This window comes from Mustelus asterias, chromosome 21 (assembly GCF_964213995.1).
Source record: "Mustelus asterias chromosome 21, sMusAst1.hap1.1, whole genome shotgun sequence".
Lineage (NCBI taxonomy): Eukaryota > Metazoa > Chordata > Chondrichthyes > Carcharhiniformes > Triakidae > Mustelus > Mustelus asterias.
In genome coordinates, this window is record NC_135821.1 from 74,493,135 (window position 1) to 74,512,864 (window position 19,730).

Sequence of the window (19,730 nt, forward strand, 5' to 3'; positions counted from 1 at the left end):
GGTTAAAGTCCAACAGGTTTATTTGGTAGCAAATACCATAAGCTTTCGGAGCGATGCCCCTTCGTCAGATGGAGTAGTTATCTGTTCTCCAACAGTGCACAGACACAGAAATCAAGTTACAGAATACTAATTAACCTGGTGTTGTGAGACTTCTTACTGTGCTTACCCCAGTCCAACGCCGGCATCTCCACATTTAGATTAGCAAGCACAGGGATTTGCTGCGAGTTGAATTTTGGTTGTGTCGCTGGCTGGGCCAGCATTTATTGCCCATTCCTGATTGCCCTGGAACGGAGTGGTTTGCTAGGCCATTTTCAGAGGGCACTTAAGAGTCAACCACATTGCTATCGGTCTTGAGTCACATGTAGGGCAGACCAGGTAAGGATGGCAGATTTCCTTCCCTCAAGGGCATTAGCGAATCAAATAGGTTTTTACGACAATCGACAATGATTTCACGGTCGTCAGTAGACATTTAATTGCAGATTTTTATTGATTTCAAATTTCACCATCGCCTCCCCTAAGTGGATGATACAAAGTGGATACAGAGCAGGAGAGATCCCTTACCCTCCTGGCCAACACCTCCAAGTAAGAAGTTTAACAACACCAGGTTAAAGTCCAACAGGTTTATTTGGTAGCAAAAGCCACACAAGCTTTCGAGGCTCTGAGCCCCTTCTTCAGGTGACTCACCTTCTTCAGGACTCACCTGAAGAAGGGGCTCAGAGCCTCGAAAGCTTGTGTGGCTTTTGCTACCAAATAAACCTGTTGGACTTTAACCTGGTGTTGTTAAACTTCTTACTGTGTTTACCCCAGTCCAACGCCGGCATCTCCACATCACAACACCTCCAAAGCAGATAATCTGGTCATTAGTGCTGAGACCATGTGCTAATTGGCTGCCATAGTTTGCCTACATAGCAAGCCTACGTAACACTAGTGTCTATGCTTTTAGAAGTACATCACCATTTGTTAAGTACTTTGGTACATTCTGAAGATGTAAAAAGCACTCTTTAAATTGCAAATTCTTTCTTTGTACATACTGCAACACCTTCACAGTCTTTATGAAGTACAGTGTTAAGAAGTACCTGTCTCTAAGGTTTGAGTCATATCTTGTAATGCTATCTATTGAGGTTTCTGGATGGTTTACTTTATGTGAAATTGGGGAGAGATAGATTAAAGAGCTCCTAGAAGAAAATGAAAATTACGACATTGGGAACAGATGGCACAAATCTTAAGAGGACATGGTGGATCACTTCACTGATTTTGAAAATACAATAAATACAAAACAAGTATTGGAAGAGTCATTAGACAGTATTTTAATAATATTTATACACAAATATGAGCCATTTGTTGAAATAAACCAATATAGTACCTGACTTCTTCAATTTCTTTTCTTTTACAAATTTTTCTTGTTCCTTTTTGAAATTTCCAATAATTGTCTACAAGTTACAAAAGATGAGAAATATTAAGCCGATTAAAAATCACTTTTATTCTATTGTAGCAAATGCATTGGTGGGTTTAAAATGCACCTATAAAAATGTATTGGTTGGTAAATACTGAGTTTTTAAACCTCCTTACGCAAGCTGATTTTAAACTTCCCGTCCAGTGGAAACGATGCTTGGGAGATTTAAAATCACCACATCCACATACTAGCCCAAATACCATTCCCACACGGCAACCGTGAAGTTGGTTGAGGCTCCTGTTGCAGGCAGATGGGGCCTGGTTTAAATCTACAAGTTGCAGCCCAATTAGGTCAGTGGCACTGGAACTGTATGTTAAATTTGGCATTTGGGAAGATTGCATCAGGCCAACCCTTGACAGCCAAACCATAGCAGGGGTTGTGGATTGGGCAGAAGAGGCTACAGTAAATTCAAAATAGGCAACGTTGGACTATTTAAACAATGCTTGGGAGTTAAAATGACTCAGGACTCATACTATACTTCCTCCTCTTGCACCCTTCTTGTCCGTCTCCAGTTAAAATCAACCTCAATAGTTCAGTAGGTAAAAGCACGGAGTGATGAGTGCTAATGCCCACAGGCAGGGCAGACCCAAATTCAAACTCTTGTTCACAGCGAGTTAGCCAATTTCCGTTAAGGGGACCATGACAGCAGCATTGCTGACCTCAGTGTCACCAGTTATTGAAGAGAATCAAAAGCAATAGACGAGTATTTCCCTCCTTAATGCTATCCAGCAATCCTGCTGAAAATGCTCATGTGAATGAGACTGGGCCCAGCTAAGATATCCCTTAAAACAAAAACAGCCTGTCATTAGAAGTGAAATAACACCACTTGGCCAAGATCCCAGAGGGTAGCTACAGTATATGGAGCTGTACCCCAGCATGAGACAGCACCATGAACAAGAGAAGAAAGCAAGAGCTGAAGTAAAGGAGAAGAAAAAAGGACTTTTAACAATAAAACTAAAATCTGGTATTTTCCAATTACTGAAAACCTAACCAATTATCCATATCTTCTATTACTTTTTGACTACTTCATTTTACATCATATTATTTAATCTCATTTAAGAAATCAATAAAATGTTTTTGAATTATTCAGTTCAAAGAAAAGCAAGAACTCCTAATAAAATGCAACTTATTTAACATTTTTACAGAGCATTTTCAACATTAACAAAGCTTAAAGAGCCTCACTGAACAACGGCAAATCTGACGTTTATAGTTTGAATCAAATAAACCATGAAGTGTTAAATGGAAGAAGCAAAGAGTAATGGGTAAAGAGATCTAGATTCCAGTGATCTGGTCTTTAAGTATATACTGACCGCAAAATATCTCTAACTCGAGGTAAATACGAAAGAAATATTTTGCAGATAATTTTTCTCCTGAAGCAGAGGCACAGTCACAATGGGGCATTTACTGCACCAATTGTGGGGCATGCACGGGTTTAAAATGTACTGACATCTGGGGACTAAAGGAGAAGAGTTAGGACTACATGAGTAGCAGAATAATCAAGAATTTCAGTTATACAGTAATAAAATCCAGCTATGTAACTTGCAATGATCCTAATACTTTTACTTCATAGAGACATGTTAAATTGGAATGTGTCCTTCCTAATAGTTACTAAGTGCATCAAATCTTCTAGCACTTGTCCAAAGACTGCAGAAATCGACTGATCTCTGACATGTTAATTTATTGGAATTAAGTCACTATAACAGTCAGGTCTCTACAGTTGTCCGTGGTGCTCTCATGATGGAGAAGGAAATGACAGTATCTAAGATTAAGGTTCTCCTCGTGATTGCTCGAAAGTTTAGAATAATTTGCCTCAGCATTGGCTTGGCTCCACACCTTCTGAATCAGAAGGCTGTCGATTCAAATCCTACGTCAGGAGCAGATTACACTTTAGTGAAGCACTGAGCAAGTGCAGTTACTTGGGTGAGACGTTAAAATTATAATGCTTTACCTACTTCAGAGAGGCGTAAAAAATTCTGGGCGCTATTTGCAAAGCAAATTCTCCACGTTGTCCCAGCTAACATTTCACTCTTAGCCAAAAATACGTGCTTACTGATTATTCATTTCAGTTGCTGTGGCTGGGATTTTGTTGCACACAGTTCAATTGCCACGTTTGCCTGTATAACGGAGTTCACTGGGAATTCACTGCCAACCTGATCAGGCACAATATTTATATGAAATTTCTTTCTTTTATGCCACTTCTTGTTTTCAAAATATTGGTATACTCATTGGAGTATTCTTTCATTTCAATGCCCAGTGTCACAACAGTGGGGCAAGGAGAGAATTCCCTACATTGCTAAATTCCTCAATATAGCTGTGCTTGTACTGAATCCTGATGGAGTGCTTAAGAAGAAGCCTAAGAAGAAGGCACCAAGAGTGGGCTAGAGAAAGTTTCAAAACTTTCATCCATATCTTTCCCTCTACCTTTTCCATCACTCTCCTTCTTACTTTTATTTCTCATTCCTTTATCCGTTTTATTTCAAATTTCTCGATAGAAAGATTTAGAATGTCATGTGCAGAGAATGCAGGCAAAGATTGAGGGAGTCAACTGCATCATTTGATCTACTGGGCAACACATTTTAAATGGAGCTGGGGAGTGGGTTACTGAAGTAAAAGCTGATTCAGCCCAAGGACTGTTCTCGGCAGTGGCTGTGTGGATGGTTGAAACATTGCTGACTGCTGTGAGGTAGACTTAGGTGGAACTAGTTTCCTTGCTCTGTTTGGTACAATTTGAGAAGGGTAATGTTCAGCAAGTGACCTGAAGCTGCATGTTCAGTGTTGTATTGGGGGTATTCTGGAGACAATCATTTATAAATTCACCCACCAACAAAATGTATGGGGTACAAGACTGAGGCAGAAAAATGGAAACAATTAGGCAGTTTTAAAAAATATTGAAAGTCCCCCAATTTGGTTAATAATTTTGGTAATAACAAAGCAATTTTTCCCAATACTATGTATATTACAACAGCCCTTATGTTATGTGATTGAGGTAACTGTAACAAGAGCACCCTCTACTGCACAGTCACCCTCTGCAGATTCATTGGCATTGGCACTGGTTGCCTAGCAGAACCCAGCAGTAAACCTCTCTTTAATTATTTGTCACCTCCCCCATTGTTTCCAGAAACTCTACCCTCATTATGGTAAGACGGAGCCAAAAACTTGCATTATGTGTGAAGAATAGTTGGCAAACACCTGTATTTTAAATACCGCAGTTATATAGCTATTCAACTAGGAGCGGCTATTAAACAAAAGGAAAATTCAGTGGCAGAGAGCCCGTGCTCTTTTGCTATGACATGGTATTAAAAAAAAGATTTATCATTGAATATTTAGATTAGTTAGTGGCAACCTGTGTCATTACTACACAATGATAGTGTGTACAGTTTTGGTCCCCTTACTTGAGGGGGGGAATGCAGCTGCATCGGAGGCGGTTCAGAGGAGGGTCACTAGATTGATTCGCTAGATGAGGGGTTTTCTTATGAAGAGAGATTGGGCAGTTTAGGCCTATAATCCCTGGAGTTTAGAAGAATGAGAGGAGATCTAATTGAGGTGTACAAGAAGATAAGAGGGATTGACAAAGTAGACGTGAAGAGGATGTTTCCTCTTGTGGGGCAATCTAAAAGAGGTCATAGTTTCAGGATAAGGGATAACAGATTTAAAACGGAGATGAGGAAAAATTACTTCTCTCAAAGGGTCATGAGTCTGTGGCATTCACTACCCCAAAGTGTGGTGGATGCCAGGACTTTGAGCAAATTTAAGGAAGAAATGGACAAGACTTTTAATTAGTAAGGGTGTGAAGGGCTATGGTGAACAGGCAGGCAAGCTGACTTGAGGCCGAGATGAGATCGACGTTGATTGTATCAAATGGCGGAGAAGGCTTGAAGGGCTGAATAGCCTATTCCTGCTCCTGGTTCTTATGATAATAAACACATTTCAGTCCTTAGTAGTTCAGAAGTACTGCAGAAATATCACACTGTAACATCATTATATACAAATGATGAATCTTAGACAAATGTTGTTTCCATATTTTACAACTTTTCTGTCATGATAACTTTTGTCACCGACATACACATCATGGCAGTTCTGATGTCCACAAGAGTTTGAAAACTCAATCTATAGGACTTGATTTTGCAGTGTACTGTATGGCTGTAAAAGAAATACAACTCTTGAAATACTAAACATCACTGGCCACAAGAGTCTTTGACAGCCAAGCCTGATTATTTGCTGTTGTATTAGCTGTAATTTGCCAATTGTTGGGCCAAATGAGCAGCAGCAACTGAAAGGGCAGGGGGAGATCATCAGGCCTACAAATATTCAGTTTGTGCCGAGATGTTATAGGCCACGAGTAAAGGGTGCGATTGTGGTATGTACACGATGAACTGCCCTCCTTTTCTGCCGGAATGACTATGACTCCATGACTCAAAGAGTCAATAATGCTATCTCCTCCTAATGATACTTACAGTGCAGTAGATCATGCATATGCATTTAATTCCTGGACATGTTATTTTAAGAAGAGACAAACTGAATACAAAATAAATTAAACCTCAAGATTATCAATGCTGTCCCATCACCGCTACTGGTTTTACCAAATGAACATTTCTGACCAGGAAAATACATAGGGAACCAGCACACTATCTTTACTACTTAGTAGAATATCTAACTTAATATTAATGAAGTGGTTTTAACAGATAATTTCTTGCAATACTGTAGTTGTCCAAACCATATCAAGGAGATTGTCTATTTTATGTTCCTCTACAGATTTCTTTATTGTCTGGGCAGTTTCCCGCATTGTGTCCGATACTTTCTTTGTAGCAGATGTAGCAACATCCCTTAGGTAACCTGCAATTAATTAAAAGACATGTATATAAATAAGACACAATTGTGTTTCACAAAACACTTTTATTTTGAAACTATCCTTTACTTAAAGTTTATTTATTAGTCACAAGTAAGGCTCACATTAACATTGCAATGGAGTCAATGTGAAATTCCCCTAGTCGCCACAGTCCGGCGCCTGTTTGGGTCAATGCACCCAACCAGCTCGTCTTTCAGAATGTGGGAGGAAACCGGAGCACCCGGAGGGAGCCCACACAGACACGGGGAAAACATGCAAACTCCACACAGACAGTGACCCAAGCCGGGAATCGAACCCAGGTCCCTGGCGCTGTGAAGCAGCAGCGCTAACCACTGTGCCGCCCAACCTTATGGATTTAGCAGTCACGGCATAAATAAATGGCTTGCAGCATTATTTCATGAAAAAGTATTGTAATAGCAATGTGGCACAAACACACTGAGACACCACTGTTTCATAGATGAAGTCATGCTTCATTTTGTTGGTGTACAACCTTTCCTTCAAAGATTTCCTTTGTCTTCCCGAGAACACTAACCAAGAGGCTTTTCTGCCTCGATACATTTTCTGATATTATTGAATATTTCTTTTGACGTTTCTTTGCTCTTTCTCTTAGTGGTTAGCACTCCTGTCTCACAGCACCAGGGACCCGGGTTCAATTCCTGGCTTGGATCACTGTCTGTGCAGACTGTCCTCCCTGTGTCTGTGCGGGTTTCCTCCAGGTGCTCCAGTTTCCTCCCACAATCTGAAAGACATGCTGGTTAGATGCATTGGCCATGTTAAATTCGCTCTTTGTGTATCCGAACAGGCGCTGGAGTGTGGCGACTGGGGGATTTTCACAGTAACTTGATTGCAGTGTTAATATAAGCCTACTTGTGACTAATAAACACAGTTTTTAACATTAAAGTCTGAACAAACTCATCATATTTTAACTATATTTGGTTTCATCCAAATATGGAAAATCTCACATCTGTGCACATTTCCTGACAATTATCCCAATTATAAATCCTTGGTGTAGCTTTGTAATTGAAACTGCCTATGTAAACTTGTCACAGTATAATCACATCTCCTTCCAGGGGAGGTTCTATACCACTGGCAGTTGAATGCAATTACAGCGCAAGTTTACACAAGCTGTTTCCATTATAAAAATATGGACCTAGGAATTTATCATGGGAATATGTAAAAATAAGACAGAATTTATGGCTTTTAAATGGAGAGTAAATTACATCTGCAAACCCTAGTCCCATTATCCCTTTCCATCAATTTCTAATTCATTTGTAGGATACAACTGACCTTATATTTCCTGTGGTATTGCATATCAGGGCTTATCCAAATTTTATATATATATTTAGAAATCTGAGGTTTTGCACCTGAAACATTAACTTGCCGACACTCACCACATGTGCTGAGCGTTTCCAGCATTTTCTGATGTCCTCTCTTGACAGCTATATACATGCAATCTCAATCTTAGGTTTTATGAGCTATTATAGGACTGGAATCATCCTTCATCTTTTCTCCGTGAATAGCATTCTAAATGGCAGAGCTGTCATTGCGGGGATACATTAGGACTGACACGGATTGCAAACCAGTTAATAAGTGACGGCTAAGGAAACAGGTCACACTTTAATCTATAATCAGTGACAGAGCGTCACCAAAGTGACAATTGCAGTATGTCTTATGATTGACGTTACTTTATAATGGAATGCTTGTGGGGGACAGTCAATGCAAAGGGATTGCAATGTTGAGGAAACTAATAAGAAAACGCCAACTTACATTTATATAGTACCTGTAACAATGGAAAACATGCAAAGCCATGCAACACTGCATAAGTGTATTCAAATATGGATACTGAGGTAAGGGAGATATTAGGAAGACTGGCTAAAAGATCTGAAGAGGAAGATTTTCAGAACAAAGAACAGTACAGCACAGGAAACAGGCCCTTCGGCCCTCCAAGCCTGTGCCACTCATTGGTCCAACTAGATCATTTGTTTGTATCCCTCCATTCCCAGACTGTTCATGTGACTATCCAGGTAAGTCTTAAACGATGCCAGCACGTCTGCCTCCACCACCCTACTTGGCAGCGCATTCCAGGCCCCCACCACTCTCTGTGTAAAAAACATCCCTCTGATATCTGAGTTATACCTCGCCTCTCTCATCTTGAGCCCGTGACCCCTCGTGATCATCACCTCCGACCTGGGAAAAAGCTTCCCACTGTTCACCCTATCTATACCCTTCATAATTTTGTACACATCTATTAGGTCTCCCCTCATTCTCCGTCTTTCCAGGGAGAACAAGCGCAGTTTACCCAATCTCTCCTCATAGCTAAGACCCTCCATACCAGGCAACATCCTGGTAAACCTTCTCTGCATTCTCTCTAAAGCCTCCACACGTCCTTCTGGTAGTGCGGCGACCAGAACTGGATGCAGTACTCCAAATGTGGCCTAACCAGTGTTCTATACAGCTGCAACATCAGACTCCAGCTTTTATACTCTATACCCCATCCTATAAAGGCAAGCATACCATATGCCTTCTTCACCACCTTCCCCACCTGTGCTGCCACCTTCAAGGATTTGTGGACTTGCACACCTAGGTCCCTCTGTGTTTCTATACTCTTGATGGCTCTGCCATTTATTGTATAACTCCCCCCCTACATTAGTTCTTCCAAAATGCATCACTTCGCATTTATCTGGATTAAATTCCATCTGCCATTTCTCCGCCCAATTTTCCAGCCTATCTATATCTTGCTGTATTGTCCGACAATGTTCATCGCTATCTGCAAGTCCAGCCATCTTCGTGTCATCCGCAAACTTGCTGATAACACCAGTTACACCTTCTTCCAAATCATTTATATATATCACAAATAGCAGAGGTCCCAGTACAGAGCCCTGCGGAACATCACTGGTCACAGACCTCCAGTCGGAAAAAGACCCTTCGACTGTTACCCTGTCTCCTGTGGCCAAGCCAGTTTTCTACCCATCTAGCCACCTCTCCTTGTATCCCATGAGCCTTAACCTTCTTAACCAACCTGCCATGAGGAACTTTGTCAATTGCCTTACTGAAATCCATATAGACGACATGCACGGCCCTTCCTTCGTCAACTGTTTTTGTCACTTCCTCAAAAAACTCCACCAAATTTGTAAGGCACGACCTCCCTCTTACAAAACCATGCTGTCTGTCACGAATGAGATTGTTCCGTTCTAAATGCGCATATATCCTGTCTCTAAGAATCCTCTCCAACAACTTCCCTACCACGGATGTCAAGCTCACTGGCCTATAATTACCCGGGTTATCCCTGCTACCCTTCTTAAATAACGGTACCACATTCGCTATCCTCCAATCCTCAGGGACCTCACCTGTGTCCAATGAAGAGACAAAGGTTTCCGTCAGAGGCCCAGCAATTCCATCTCTTGTCTTCCTTAGTAGTCTAGGATAGATGCCATCAGGCCCTGGGGATTTGTCAGTTTTAATGTTACCTAAAAAACCTAACACTTCCTTCCTTGTAATGGAGATTCTCTCTAACGGGTCAACACCTCCCTCTGAGACACTCCCAGTAAACAAGTCCCTCTCCTTTGTGAATACCGATGCGAAGGGTCTTAAAGGAGAGGATGGTAGAGATGCAGAAACGTTTAGGTTGTGAATTCAGAGCATACTGCCTAGAAGGCTGAAGGCGCAATTGCCAATGATGGGGTGAAGGGAATGGGAGATGCTTAAGAGGACAAAGTTGGAAACTGTAGGTTTATTGAGGATTTAGGTTGGGAGCAGATTAGAGAGGTAGGGAAGACAAGGCTGCAAGGAACCCAAACACACGGATGCAAATTTTAAACTCAACGTTACGGGAAACTGGGAGACTATCATGGTCAGTGAGCACAATACTGCTACACCAGTGCAATGTGTGCGCATTATGTGGGCAACAACAACTTGCATTTATATAGCATCTTATATCATAGAAATCATAGAAACCCTACAGTGCAGAAGGAGGCCATTCGGCCCATCGAGTCTGCACCGACCACAATCCCACCCAGGCCCTACCCCCACATATTTACCCGCTAATCCCTCTAACCTATGCATCTCAGGACTCTAAGGGGCAATTTTTAACCTGGCCAATCAACCTAACCCGCACATCTTTGGACTGTGGGAGGAAACCGAAGCACCCGGAGGAAACCCACGCAGACACGAGGAGAATGTGCAAACTCCACACAGACAGTGACCTGAGCCGGGAATCGAACCCGGGACCCTGGAGCTGTGAAGCAGCAGTGCTAACCACTGTGCTACCGTGCCGCCCTATATGTTTTATAGTAAAACATTCCAAGGTGATTCACAGGATCCTAATCAAACAAAAACTGTCATAGAGCCAAACAAGGAGGTATTAGCAGAGGTGACCAAAAGCAAGGCCAAAGAGATAGGTTACATGAAACGCATTAAAAGGAGAAGAGTTTAAGGGAGAGAAGTCCAGAGCGTAGGTTCTAAACATCTGAAGGCAAAGATGTTAAGGTAGAACAATAGAAACCAGGAATGTCTGAGGACAGAATTTGAGGATACTGAGACCTGAGAGAATTAGGGAGTTCGAGAAAATTATGGGATGGACCAGAAAAAGAGACTTGTATTTGTATAGCACCTTCACAACCACTGGACATCTCAAAGCACTTACAGCCAATGAAGCACTGTTTGAAGAGTGGTCATGTTGTAATATCGGAAACATGGCAGCCAATACGCACACAACAAACTCTCCCAAACAGCATGTGGTAACAACCAGATAATCTGTTTTAGTAATGTTGGTCGAGGGATAAAGATTAGCCACAACACCAAGAGTAATTCTTCTTCGAAAAAGTGCTGTGGACTTTTTACAACTACCTGAGCAGGCAGATGGGTCTCGATTTAATGTCTCATCTGAAAGACAGCATCTCCAACAGTGCAGCACTCCCTCAGTGCAGCAGCACTGGAGTCTCAACCTTAATTTTTGTGCTCAAGCCCTGGAGTAGGACTTGGAACCTGGGATCTTGTGACTCAAGATGTGACAGTGCCACCAACTGAGCCAGGGCTAACACCCATGGAGGGATTTGAACACAAGGATGGAAGTTCTATATCCAAGGCATTGAAGCACAGGAAGCCAACATGATTCAGCGAGCACAGGAGCAACAGGTGAATGAGACTCAGAGTGAATCAAGATAGTATTTACTTATGTAGTTGGTAGCTCAGTTTGGATTCACAAATTTGTGAAGTTTCTAAATAAAATTAAGTCTCACGCATGAGAGAGCTGTGAAATTTCAGGATTTTTGTTAATTTATCGTTTGCAGACTGCTATGTCCCACTTCACCTCATAAAAATCACATTGCTGCCAGATGATTTCCACTGCTCCACTGAAGCTGACAGGCCGACAGAATGCTACAGCAAACAGCCCCATCACAGAAACATAGAAAATAGGAGCAGGAGGCCATTTGGCCCTTCAAGCCTGCTCCGCTATCCATTACAATCATGGCCAATTGTCCAACTCAATAGCCTAATCCTGCTTTTTCCCCATAACCTTTGATCCCATTCGCCCCAAGTGCTATATCCAGCCACCTCTTGAATACATTCAATGTTTTGGCATCAACTACTTCCTGTGGTAATGAATTCCACAGGCTCACCACTCTTTGGCTGAAGAAATATCTCCTCACCTCCGTTCTAAATGGTGTACCCTAAATTCTCAGACTGTGATCCCTGGTTCTGGATCCCCCACCATCGGGACCATCCTCCCTGCACCTACCACCCTTACCAAAAGACTGCCGCTTCCAGTACTGTAAGCAGCAGTCAGTCTTGATCTCAACAGCCACTTGACATGCTCAGCACAATGCATGTGCTAGCCAATTCAGACAGCCCAACAGAATCTTCTCGCCAAGTAAATGAATTAACAGGCTCTCACAGGATGCCTTCCACAATGCACTTTGCCCCAAAATGTCTTTGACACAAGAGCGGAGAACATCGTAAATCTCCTGTTGAACTTTGCACCCACAGCTCATTAAAGGATTTTCCCTTATCCAGGCTTGAACCCCGCTCACTCTGCACAATTTTGTGATTTTACATTCCCGTTCAGAACCAGGTTAAGGTAAGAGGACCAGGGTATTGTTGGGACATTATGTGGCTGCTTATTTTACCTGTAACGCAATGCACACACTCTGGAAATGCAACCGTGTCAGGAGTGCACTGAATTAAGTGCTAATGATCAGGAGAAGTCACTGTAGAAAAATTCCCTTTTCAATTTGGAAACAAAATAACAATAATGGACAATGGTCCAAGTGCAAAATATTGCAGATGCTGGAAATCTGGAGAAAAAACCAGAACATGCTAGAAATTCACAGCAAGTCTCGCAGCATCTATGGAGAGAGGAAGTGTGTTAATTTTCAGGTCGATGACCCTTATCCATAGCCCAGACCACAGGAGCTCAGGCTTCAGATTATTTTAAATTCTGGTATGCAATATCAAGTCACATCAGGTCTATTTTTTAATGTTACAGTCTCTGGGTCAGGAGGGACTGTGTGGACCTTGTCTTTCACAGCCTCTGCACCCTGGAATCTACAAGCTTGGTGTTGCTCTCTCCAATTTCAAAAGCTCCCTCAAAACCTAACTTTCCAACTGCATATGATTCCTCTGCCCAAACCTTTCTCCAAACATTTCATTCTCATTTTGGGAGTAGAATTAATGGGTTGTTACTGATGCATTGGGTGTCGGTTTTACATTCAAGGTTGAACAATAAACTGGGTGATTTTTTAAATATTCTTTGACATGGGTGTCGCTGGGCCAGCATTTGTTGCCCATCAGCTGAGTGACCTGCTCAGCCATTTCAGAGGGTAGTTGAGACCCACATTGCTGTGGAGTCACATGTATCGGGCAATGGGACCCTGTGCGAGAACCTCTCTGGCTACGTCGAAGGCATCCTGAAACCCATTGTACAAAGAACCCCCAGCTTTTGTCGCGATACTACAGACTTCCTACAGGAACACAGCACACATGGAGCAGTTGAACCAGGAGCACTCCTCGTCACAATGGATGTCTCGGCACTCTACATCAGCAAGCCCCACGACGATGGCATTGCTGCAACTGCCTCAGTGCTCAGCGCCGACAACTGCCAATCTCCAGATGCAATTTTACAACTCATCCGCTTCATCATGGACCACAATGTCTTCACCTTCAACAACCAGTTCTTCATCCAGACACACGGAACAGCCATGGGGACCAAATTCGCACTTCAATATGCCAACATCTTCATGCACAGGTTCGAACAAGACTTCTTCACCGCACAGGACCTTCAACCGATGCTATACACTAGATACATCGATGACATTTTCTTCCTTTGGACTCATGGTGAACAATCACTGAAACAACTATATGATGACATCAACAAGTTCCATCCCACCATCAGACTCACCACGGACTACTCTCCGGAATTGGTTGCATTCTTGGACATACGCATCCAAGGACGATCACCTCAGCACTTCACTGTACCACAAGCACACGGATAACCTCACGATGCTCCACTTCTCCAGCTTCCACCCTAAACACGTTAAAGAAGCCATCCCCTACGGACAAGCCCTCCATATACACAGGATCTGCTCAGATGAGGAGGATCGCAAGACACCTCCAGACGCTGAAAGATGCCCTCAAAAGAACAGGATATGGCGCTCGACTCATCGAAAGACAGTTCCGACATGCCACAGCGAAAAACCGCACCAACCTCCTCAGAAGACAAACACGGGACACAGCGGACAGAGTACCCTTCGTCGTCCAGTACTTCCCCGGAGTGGAGAAGCTACGACATCTTCTCTGGAGCCTTCAACATGTCATTGATGAAGACGAACATCTCGCCAAGGCCATCCCCACACCCCCACTTCTTGCCTTCAAACAACCGCACAACCTCAAACAGACCATTGTCTGCAGCAAACTACCCAGCCTTCAGGAAAAGAGTGACCACGACACCACGCAACCCTGCCACAGCAGTCTCTGCAAGTCATGCCGGTTCATCAACACGGATGCCATCATCTCACGTGAGAACACCATCCACCAGGTAGACGGTACATACACTTGCAACTCAGCCAACGTTGTCTACCTGATACGCTGTAGGAAAGGATGTCCCGAGGCATGGTACACTGGGGACACCATGCAGACGATACGACAATGGATGAATGAACACCGCTCGACAATCACCAGGCAAGAGTGTTCTCTTCCTGTTGGGGAATACTTCAGCGGTCACGGGCATTCAGCCTCTGAACTTCGGGTAAGCATTCTCCAAGGCAGTCTTTACGACACACGACAATGCAGAGTCGCTGAGCAGAGGCTGATAGCCAAGTTCCACACACGAGGATGGCCTGAACCGAGATCTTGGGTTCATGTCACACTATCTGTAATCCCCATGACTTGCTTGGGCTTGCAAAATCTCACTAACTGTCCTGGCTGGAGACAATACACATCTCTTTAACCTGTGCTTAACTCTCTCTCCACTCACATTGTCTGTATCCTTAAGACTTGGTTACCTGTAAAGACTTGCATTCCAATCATGATTTTGTAAATTGAGTTTGTGTCTTGATATGCCCTGTTTGTAAACAGAACTCCCACTTACCTGATGAAGGAGCAGCGCTCCAAAAGTTAGTAGCTTGTGCTACCAAATAAACCTGTTGGACTTTGACCTGGTGTTGTGAGACCTCTTACTGTGTTTACCCCAGACCAACGCCGGCATCTCCACATCAGAGTCACATGTAGGCCAGACCAGGGAAGGACGGCAGATTTCCTTCCCTAAAGGACATTAGTGAACCAGATGCGTTTTTCCAACAATCGACAATGGTTTCACGGTCATCATTATTAATTTCAGATTTTTGAGATCAAATTTCACAATCTGCTCTGGTGGGATTCGAAACCCAGAGCATTACCCTGGGTCACTAATCCAGCGATAATAACACTACGTCACTGTCTCTCCTAACTCCACGACAGGTAGTTTGAACTAAAAGCAAAATACTGCGGATGCAGGAATCAGAAACAAAAACAGAAAATGCTGGAAAATCTCAGCAGGTCTGACAGCATCTGTGGGGAGAGAATAGAGCCAACGTTTCAAGTCTGGATGACCCTTTGTTAGTTCTATTTTCCGGCATTTTCTCTTTTGGTTTCCGATTCTAGCATCCGCAGTCATTTGGTTTTATCCAGAGATTTTCCAACATTTTCTGTTCTTGAGGTCCGAAAGGCATGCTGGTTAGGTCCATTGGCTATGCTAAATCATGGGCAGCACGGTGGCACAGTGGTTAGCACTGCTGCCTCACAGTGCCAGGGACCTGGGTTCAATTCCCCGCTTGGGTCACTGTGTGGAGTCTGCACATTCTCCCCATGTCTGCGTGGGTTCCCTCCGGGTGCTCCAGTTTCCTCCCACAGTCTGAAAGACGTGCTGGTTAGGGTGCATCGACCTGAACAGGCACCGGAGTGTGGCAACGAGGGGAATTTCACACTAACTTCATTGCAATGTTAATGTAAGCCTTACTTGTGACTAATAAATAAACTTTAACTTGTAAATTCTCCCTCAGTGTGCCCGAACAGGCGCCGAAGTGTGGCGACTAGGGGATTTTCACAGTAACTTCATTGCAGTGTCACCAATAAATAAACTTTAATTAACTTGTTCCATAACAGGTAGTTTGAGCTGCAGCGATGGGAGTTTTTGGTGATGAGTTCTGACCTGCTCAGGGATTAAATGAGCCACTGGTGAGGTTTATAACCCTGCACTGGTTTGGGTTCAAAAGCCACTAGCTTTCGGAACAGGCTGTTCCTTCATCAGGTGGGTGGGAGTTCTCCCCACTCACCTGACGAAGGAGTAGCCTGTTCCGAAAGCTAGTGGCTTTTGCTACCAAATAAACCTGTGGACTTTAACCTGGTGTTGTTAGACTCTTTACTGTGTTTGGGTTTGACAGGGGAAGGATGATTTTTACACCAAGCGTGGTGTGTTTGTTATTAGTGCAGAGTTTGTCTCTGCTGTTTATGTCTGGCTGGGTTCACACTCACCTCCCATCCCTTTGGCCTGCTCCAGCACCGCTCCCGCTCCCTCGCTGCCTCCGCCGGGCGGCGCCTCCACATCCTCAAGCCCGGGTGCCGCCAGCAGCAGCCTCTCCTCGGACGCGGCCTGACTGCCTCCTGCCAGCCACTGGGTGATGAAGAGCGGCCGGAACATGGTGGCCGGGGAGCCTCAGGCTGGGTGGTTACCCGGGCCTAGGGGGAGAAGGAGGGACACGTGACCCTGCTGTTGCTAAGCACCTTTGACCCCCCCCAAGTTTCGCAAAGCGTTCTGGGGTTAGTAGTCCATTCCCAGACCTGGTGTGTGTGTGTGAGGGAAAAGCCTTCAAATCTGACCCCTGGAATCGGCCGATGTCGATGAGATTTGGATTGAAACGCTCTGCGAGCTTCTAAATTGATTTTCATGACCGTAACAGCATTGTGGCGGGGAATGGATGGACTACATTCCCAGAATGCAGAGCGGAAGTCACGCGCAGGCGCAGTGGGGCGACTGTCAGGTGACATGGATCAACCAATCGGCGAGCGTCTCGATCAGCCAATAAAAGGCGCCGGCGCCGGGCCCGTGGCCTCTTTTTCCTGTCGGCCGAGATGTTGTTGAGGCGGGCGGTGAGGTCAATCCAGTGCCATCCGCCACTTTACCATTCTAATATCATCTTCAAACCGCCCTGACTACCTTCTTAACATGTTAATTGACCGCATCGTCCAAATATTTCTGAGTATTATTTTCTCCATGTAATTTTTCGAGGCGGTTGCTTTCTTGCTCCACCTCCCACAATACAGGGCCCCATGCCCTAATGATGGAAGAAGTCCTGATTTGACTTTTAGACCCTGGTGCAGGAGATGGATGTAAGTCATTGTATGTTCTGCTCTGCCTTTGGAGGTATCTAGATGGTCTTCCTCCATTGAGAGCTTTGGAGAGCCCAGGCCCTGATCGAAGTCACGTGGAGCTGAATCTTGTAGCTCATGTGGTCAAAACAGGTGCCCAGATAAAATCCATTCCATTGACGGTCGCTGCTCAGTTTTATTGTATCTGATTTAGCAACATTTTCGTGGAAAACAGTGTTAATACCACTAGATTTGGATTAAGATTGGTAATATTAACACTTGGTATTGGATGTTCTTTTGCTGTGTTGTTTTATTAAGTGCAAAATGAATAGCAGTATTGTTTAAGATTTACTTTGTACCCACTGTTTATCCAGATATTTTTTGACCTTTATGTCCTAATTATCTCATTACAGATGTATTGTTGCAGTGCATTGATTTCTGTCTGGCCTCTGCTGTAATGTGCAGCATCAACTCTTCCAGGTAAAAGTTTCAAAGATTGTGATAAGTACTAAAATTATTAACTTATCCCTCATGTAACCAGTGACCGAGTCGATGATGAAGTGAGTAACTGTTCAGTGTGCTTAAATTGTGCCAATGGTAACTTTTTCCATTAATTGTGGTTCTTGTAATTAGTTGGAGTGGGAAAATTGCAAAAGTACTGTGAAACTTATTAACTTGGCCCTCATGTAACCAGTGACCTAGTCAATGAGGTAACTAGTAACTGTTCAGTGCAGTTAAATTGTACCAGTGGTAACTCTGTTGCTAATCTAGTTTGCAATTAACTTGGGAAGGGAAAGCCATCTGTGGTGTGGCAGTTTGGGTGTACACCTGATGGTGCTGCCTTGATGCATGGTAACCGAGGGCTGCAGCTTCACAGTTAGTAGTTGTGGATTCTCCAACAACATGCAAGAGAAAATTGGAGAGACTTTGACAGCGTTGGTCCTGTATTTCCTCTGATTGTCACTCTACTCTCCTACAATCTTATAGCAGTAGATGTTTTCTGAACTGGATGATATTATTAAAAGCATGTACCATTTTAAACCCGTGCACATAATTGAGCCCAAGTTTTTCATTCCTTTGCAGAACCCCTTGCTTCTGTGATGCCATGTTCCTGTTGTAGGTGATGGTGGATGCAGGTTGGTTTAACTTGCCTGTTGGGTCTGGGCTAATCTTCCTGTTGAAATTAAATCCGATCACCTTGTGAATTTTGCTGATGTTAATCTGTTCTTGCAGCAATGGGAAGCTTGGTTTATTGAATTAATACTTTGGGGCAAAGTTGGGCGTATGTTATATCACCCTCCACCTGTTCCCATGAGACTTGTACACTAGTCTTATGGTCAGTTTTGGAGGTAGAGCATTAATCAGCTGAAGTCTCATCTGGATTGTTCTGTGGTGATCAGAGTTGGTTAAGACACACTTTACTAATTTAATTAGTCAATGTTTCTCAAATTACTAATCTAATTTTATACCAATTTTCTTTAGGTTGCTTACAAACTGAGTTTCTAACAAGATGGTTTGAGTTTAAATGCATTCTCAATGGTAAGTGTTCTTCACTTAATCCTGATAGCTTTCTGTTTCATAGTCTGTTTTCAAACATTGTACATTCCCTGTAATGTAGTAATGCTGATCAGTGATGACCACTCATACTGCAGACTGTAGGATGATGCTTGCGGATATGGGACTGAGATCAGTAGTGTTGCGATGTGATGGTTTTGAAAGTAGCTCAATTCCTTTTTGGCCATTGAATTGTTTTGGGGTCTGCTTGCAGATACATTGATGACCTCAATGGAGAATCGTTGGACACTTCATCCTGGAAGATTAACTCTAATGCTGATGCCTGACCACTTGTGTTTTCAACATCAACTTGAAGCTGATACAATTTGTATTAGTCTGCTGGTATATTAATAAAGCAAATCTTTTGGTTAAAGGTTGTATTTGTCATTTGTTCGGATTAAACATTTCCTACAATCGTAAACTGCAATTCTAGCTTAATGTTGGTGGTGGGGGTGTGGTTCTGGAGCCCTAACCAGCAGATGGGAATTTGAAGACTTTGGTCCTTCCTGACATGTTAGTGTCAAGTATGTGAGAAATAATTCCAGCTCAACTTGTGTGCTGGTCTTTGAATAGTTGAGTCAGTTCTCAAAGTGACAGCTGAGCATTGGAAACTAAAATGGGGACTTGCAATACATTCAAATACCTTCATTCTTGTATTTTATAACCCAGCTCTGAAGGGTCATCCTGACAGGACATTGGTTCTGTTCCCTCCAGATGCTGTCAGACCAGAGTTTCTAGCACTTCAGTTTTTGTTTGATTCCAGCATCTGCATTTAGAGCATTTCATACCCTATATTGAGCTGTAGCTCAGATAGTGTTTACAATACAATCTCTACAGTACAGAAGGAGGCTGTTCAGCCCATCAAGCCCTGCACTGATGACAATCCTGCCCTAGCCCCCAAACCCCACATTACCATGCTAATCCCTCTAACATATCCTGGGACACTAAGGGGCAATTTAGCATAGCCAATCAACCTGACTGGGAGGAAACCAGTCCAAAGATGTGCCGGTTAGGTTGATTGGCCAGGTTAAAAATTGC

The 19,730-nt window shown here is 43.4% G+C and overlaps 1 protein-coding gene, 1 long non-coding RNA gene and 3 other non-coding genes across 6 annotated transcripts in view; 4 read left to right on the forward strand and 1 right to left on the reverse strand.

Annotated features, from left to right (window-relative positions):
- The window catches only part of LOC144509419 (synapse-associated protein 1-like), a 40,165-nt gene extending 23,600 nt beyond the window's left edge, over positions 1-16,565 (reverse strand). The window contains exons 1-3 of one of the 2 annotated variants that reach the window (XM_078238283.1): positions 16,305-16,565; positions 6,168-6,286; positions 1,364-1,430 (exon numbers count right to left, since the gene is read on the reverse strand). In XM_078238283.1, the coding sequence (XP_078094409.1) occupies positions 1,364-1,430; positions 6,168-6,286; positions 16,305-16,470 (352 nt within the window). In that variant the 5' untranslated portion in view covers positions 16,471-16,565. The remainder of the gene's footprint in view (positions 1-1,363; positions 1,431-6,167; positions 6,287-16,304) is intronic. The other variant, XM_078238281.1, reaches the window with a different exon arrangement.
- A 315-nt stretch (positions 16,566-16,880) lies between these two features.
- LOC144508986 (uncharacterized) lies at positions 16,881-19,065 on the forward strand. The gene is made up of 5 exons (XR_013500373.1): positions 16,881-17,159; positions 17,552-17,618; positions 18,222-18,274; positions 18,621-18,677; positions 18,907-19,065. It is a non-coding gene; the product is annotated as an uncharacterized LOC144508986 (long non-coding RNA).
- LOC144509569 (small nucleolar RNA SNORA16B/SNORA16A family) lies at positions 17,234-17,375 on the forward strand. Its single transcript, XR_013500494.1, has one exon. It is a non-coding gene; the product is annotated as a small nucleolar RNA SNORA16B/SNORA16A family (small nucleolar RNA).
- LOC144509571 (small nucleolar RNA SNORA44) lies at positions 17,984-18,119 on the forward strand. The gene has a single exon (XR_013500496.1). It is a non-coding gene; the product is annotated as a small nucleolar RNA SNORA44 (small nucleolar RNA).
- On the forward strand, positions 18,761-18,831 carry LOC144509580 (small nucleolar RNA SNORD99). The gene has a single exon (XR_013500504.1). It is a non-coding gene; the product is annotated as a small nucleolar RNA SNORD99 (small nucleolar RNA).
- Positions 19,066-19,730: the final 665 nt, after the last annotated feature.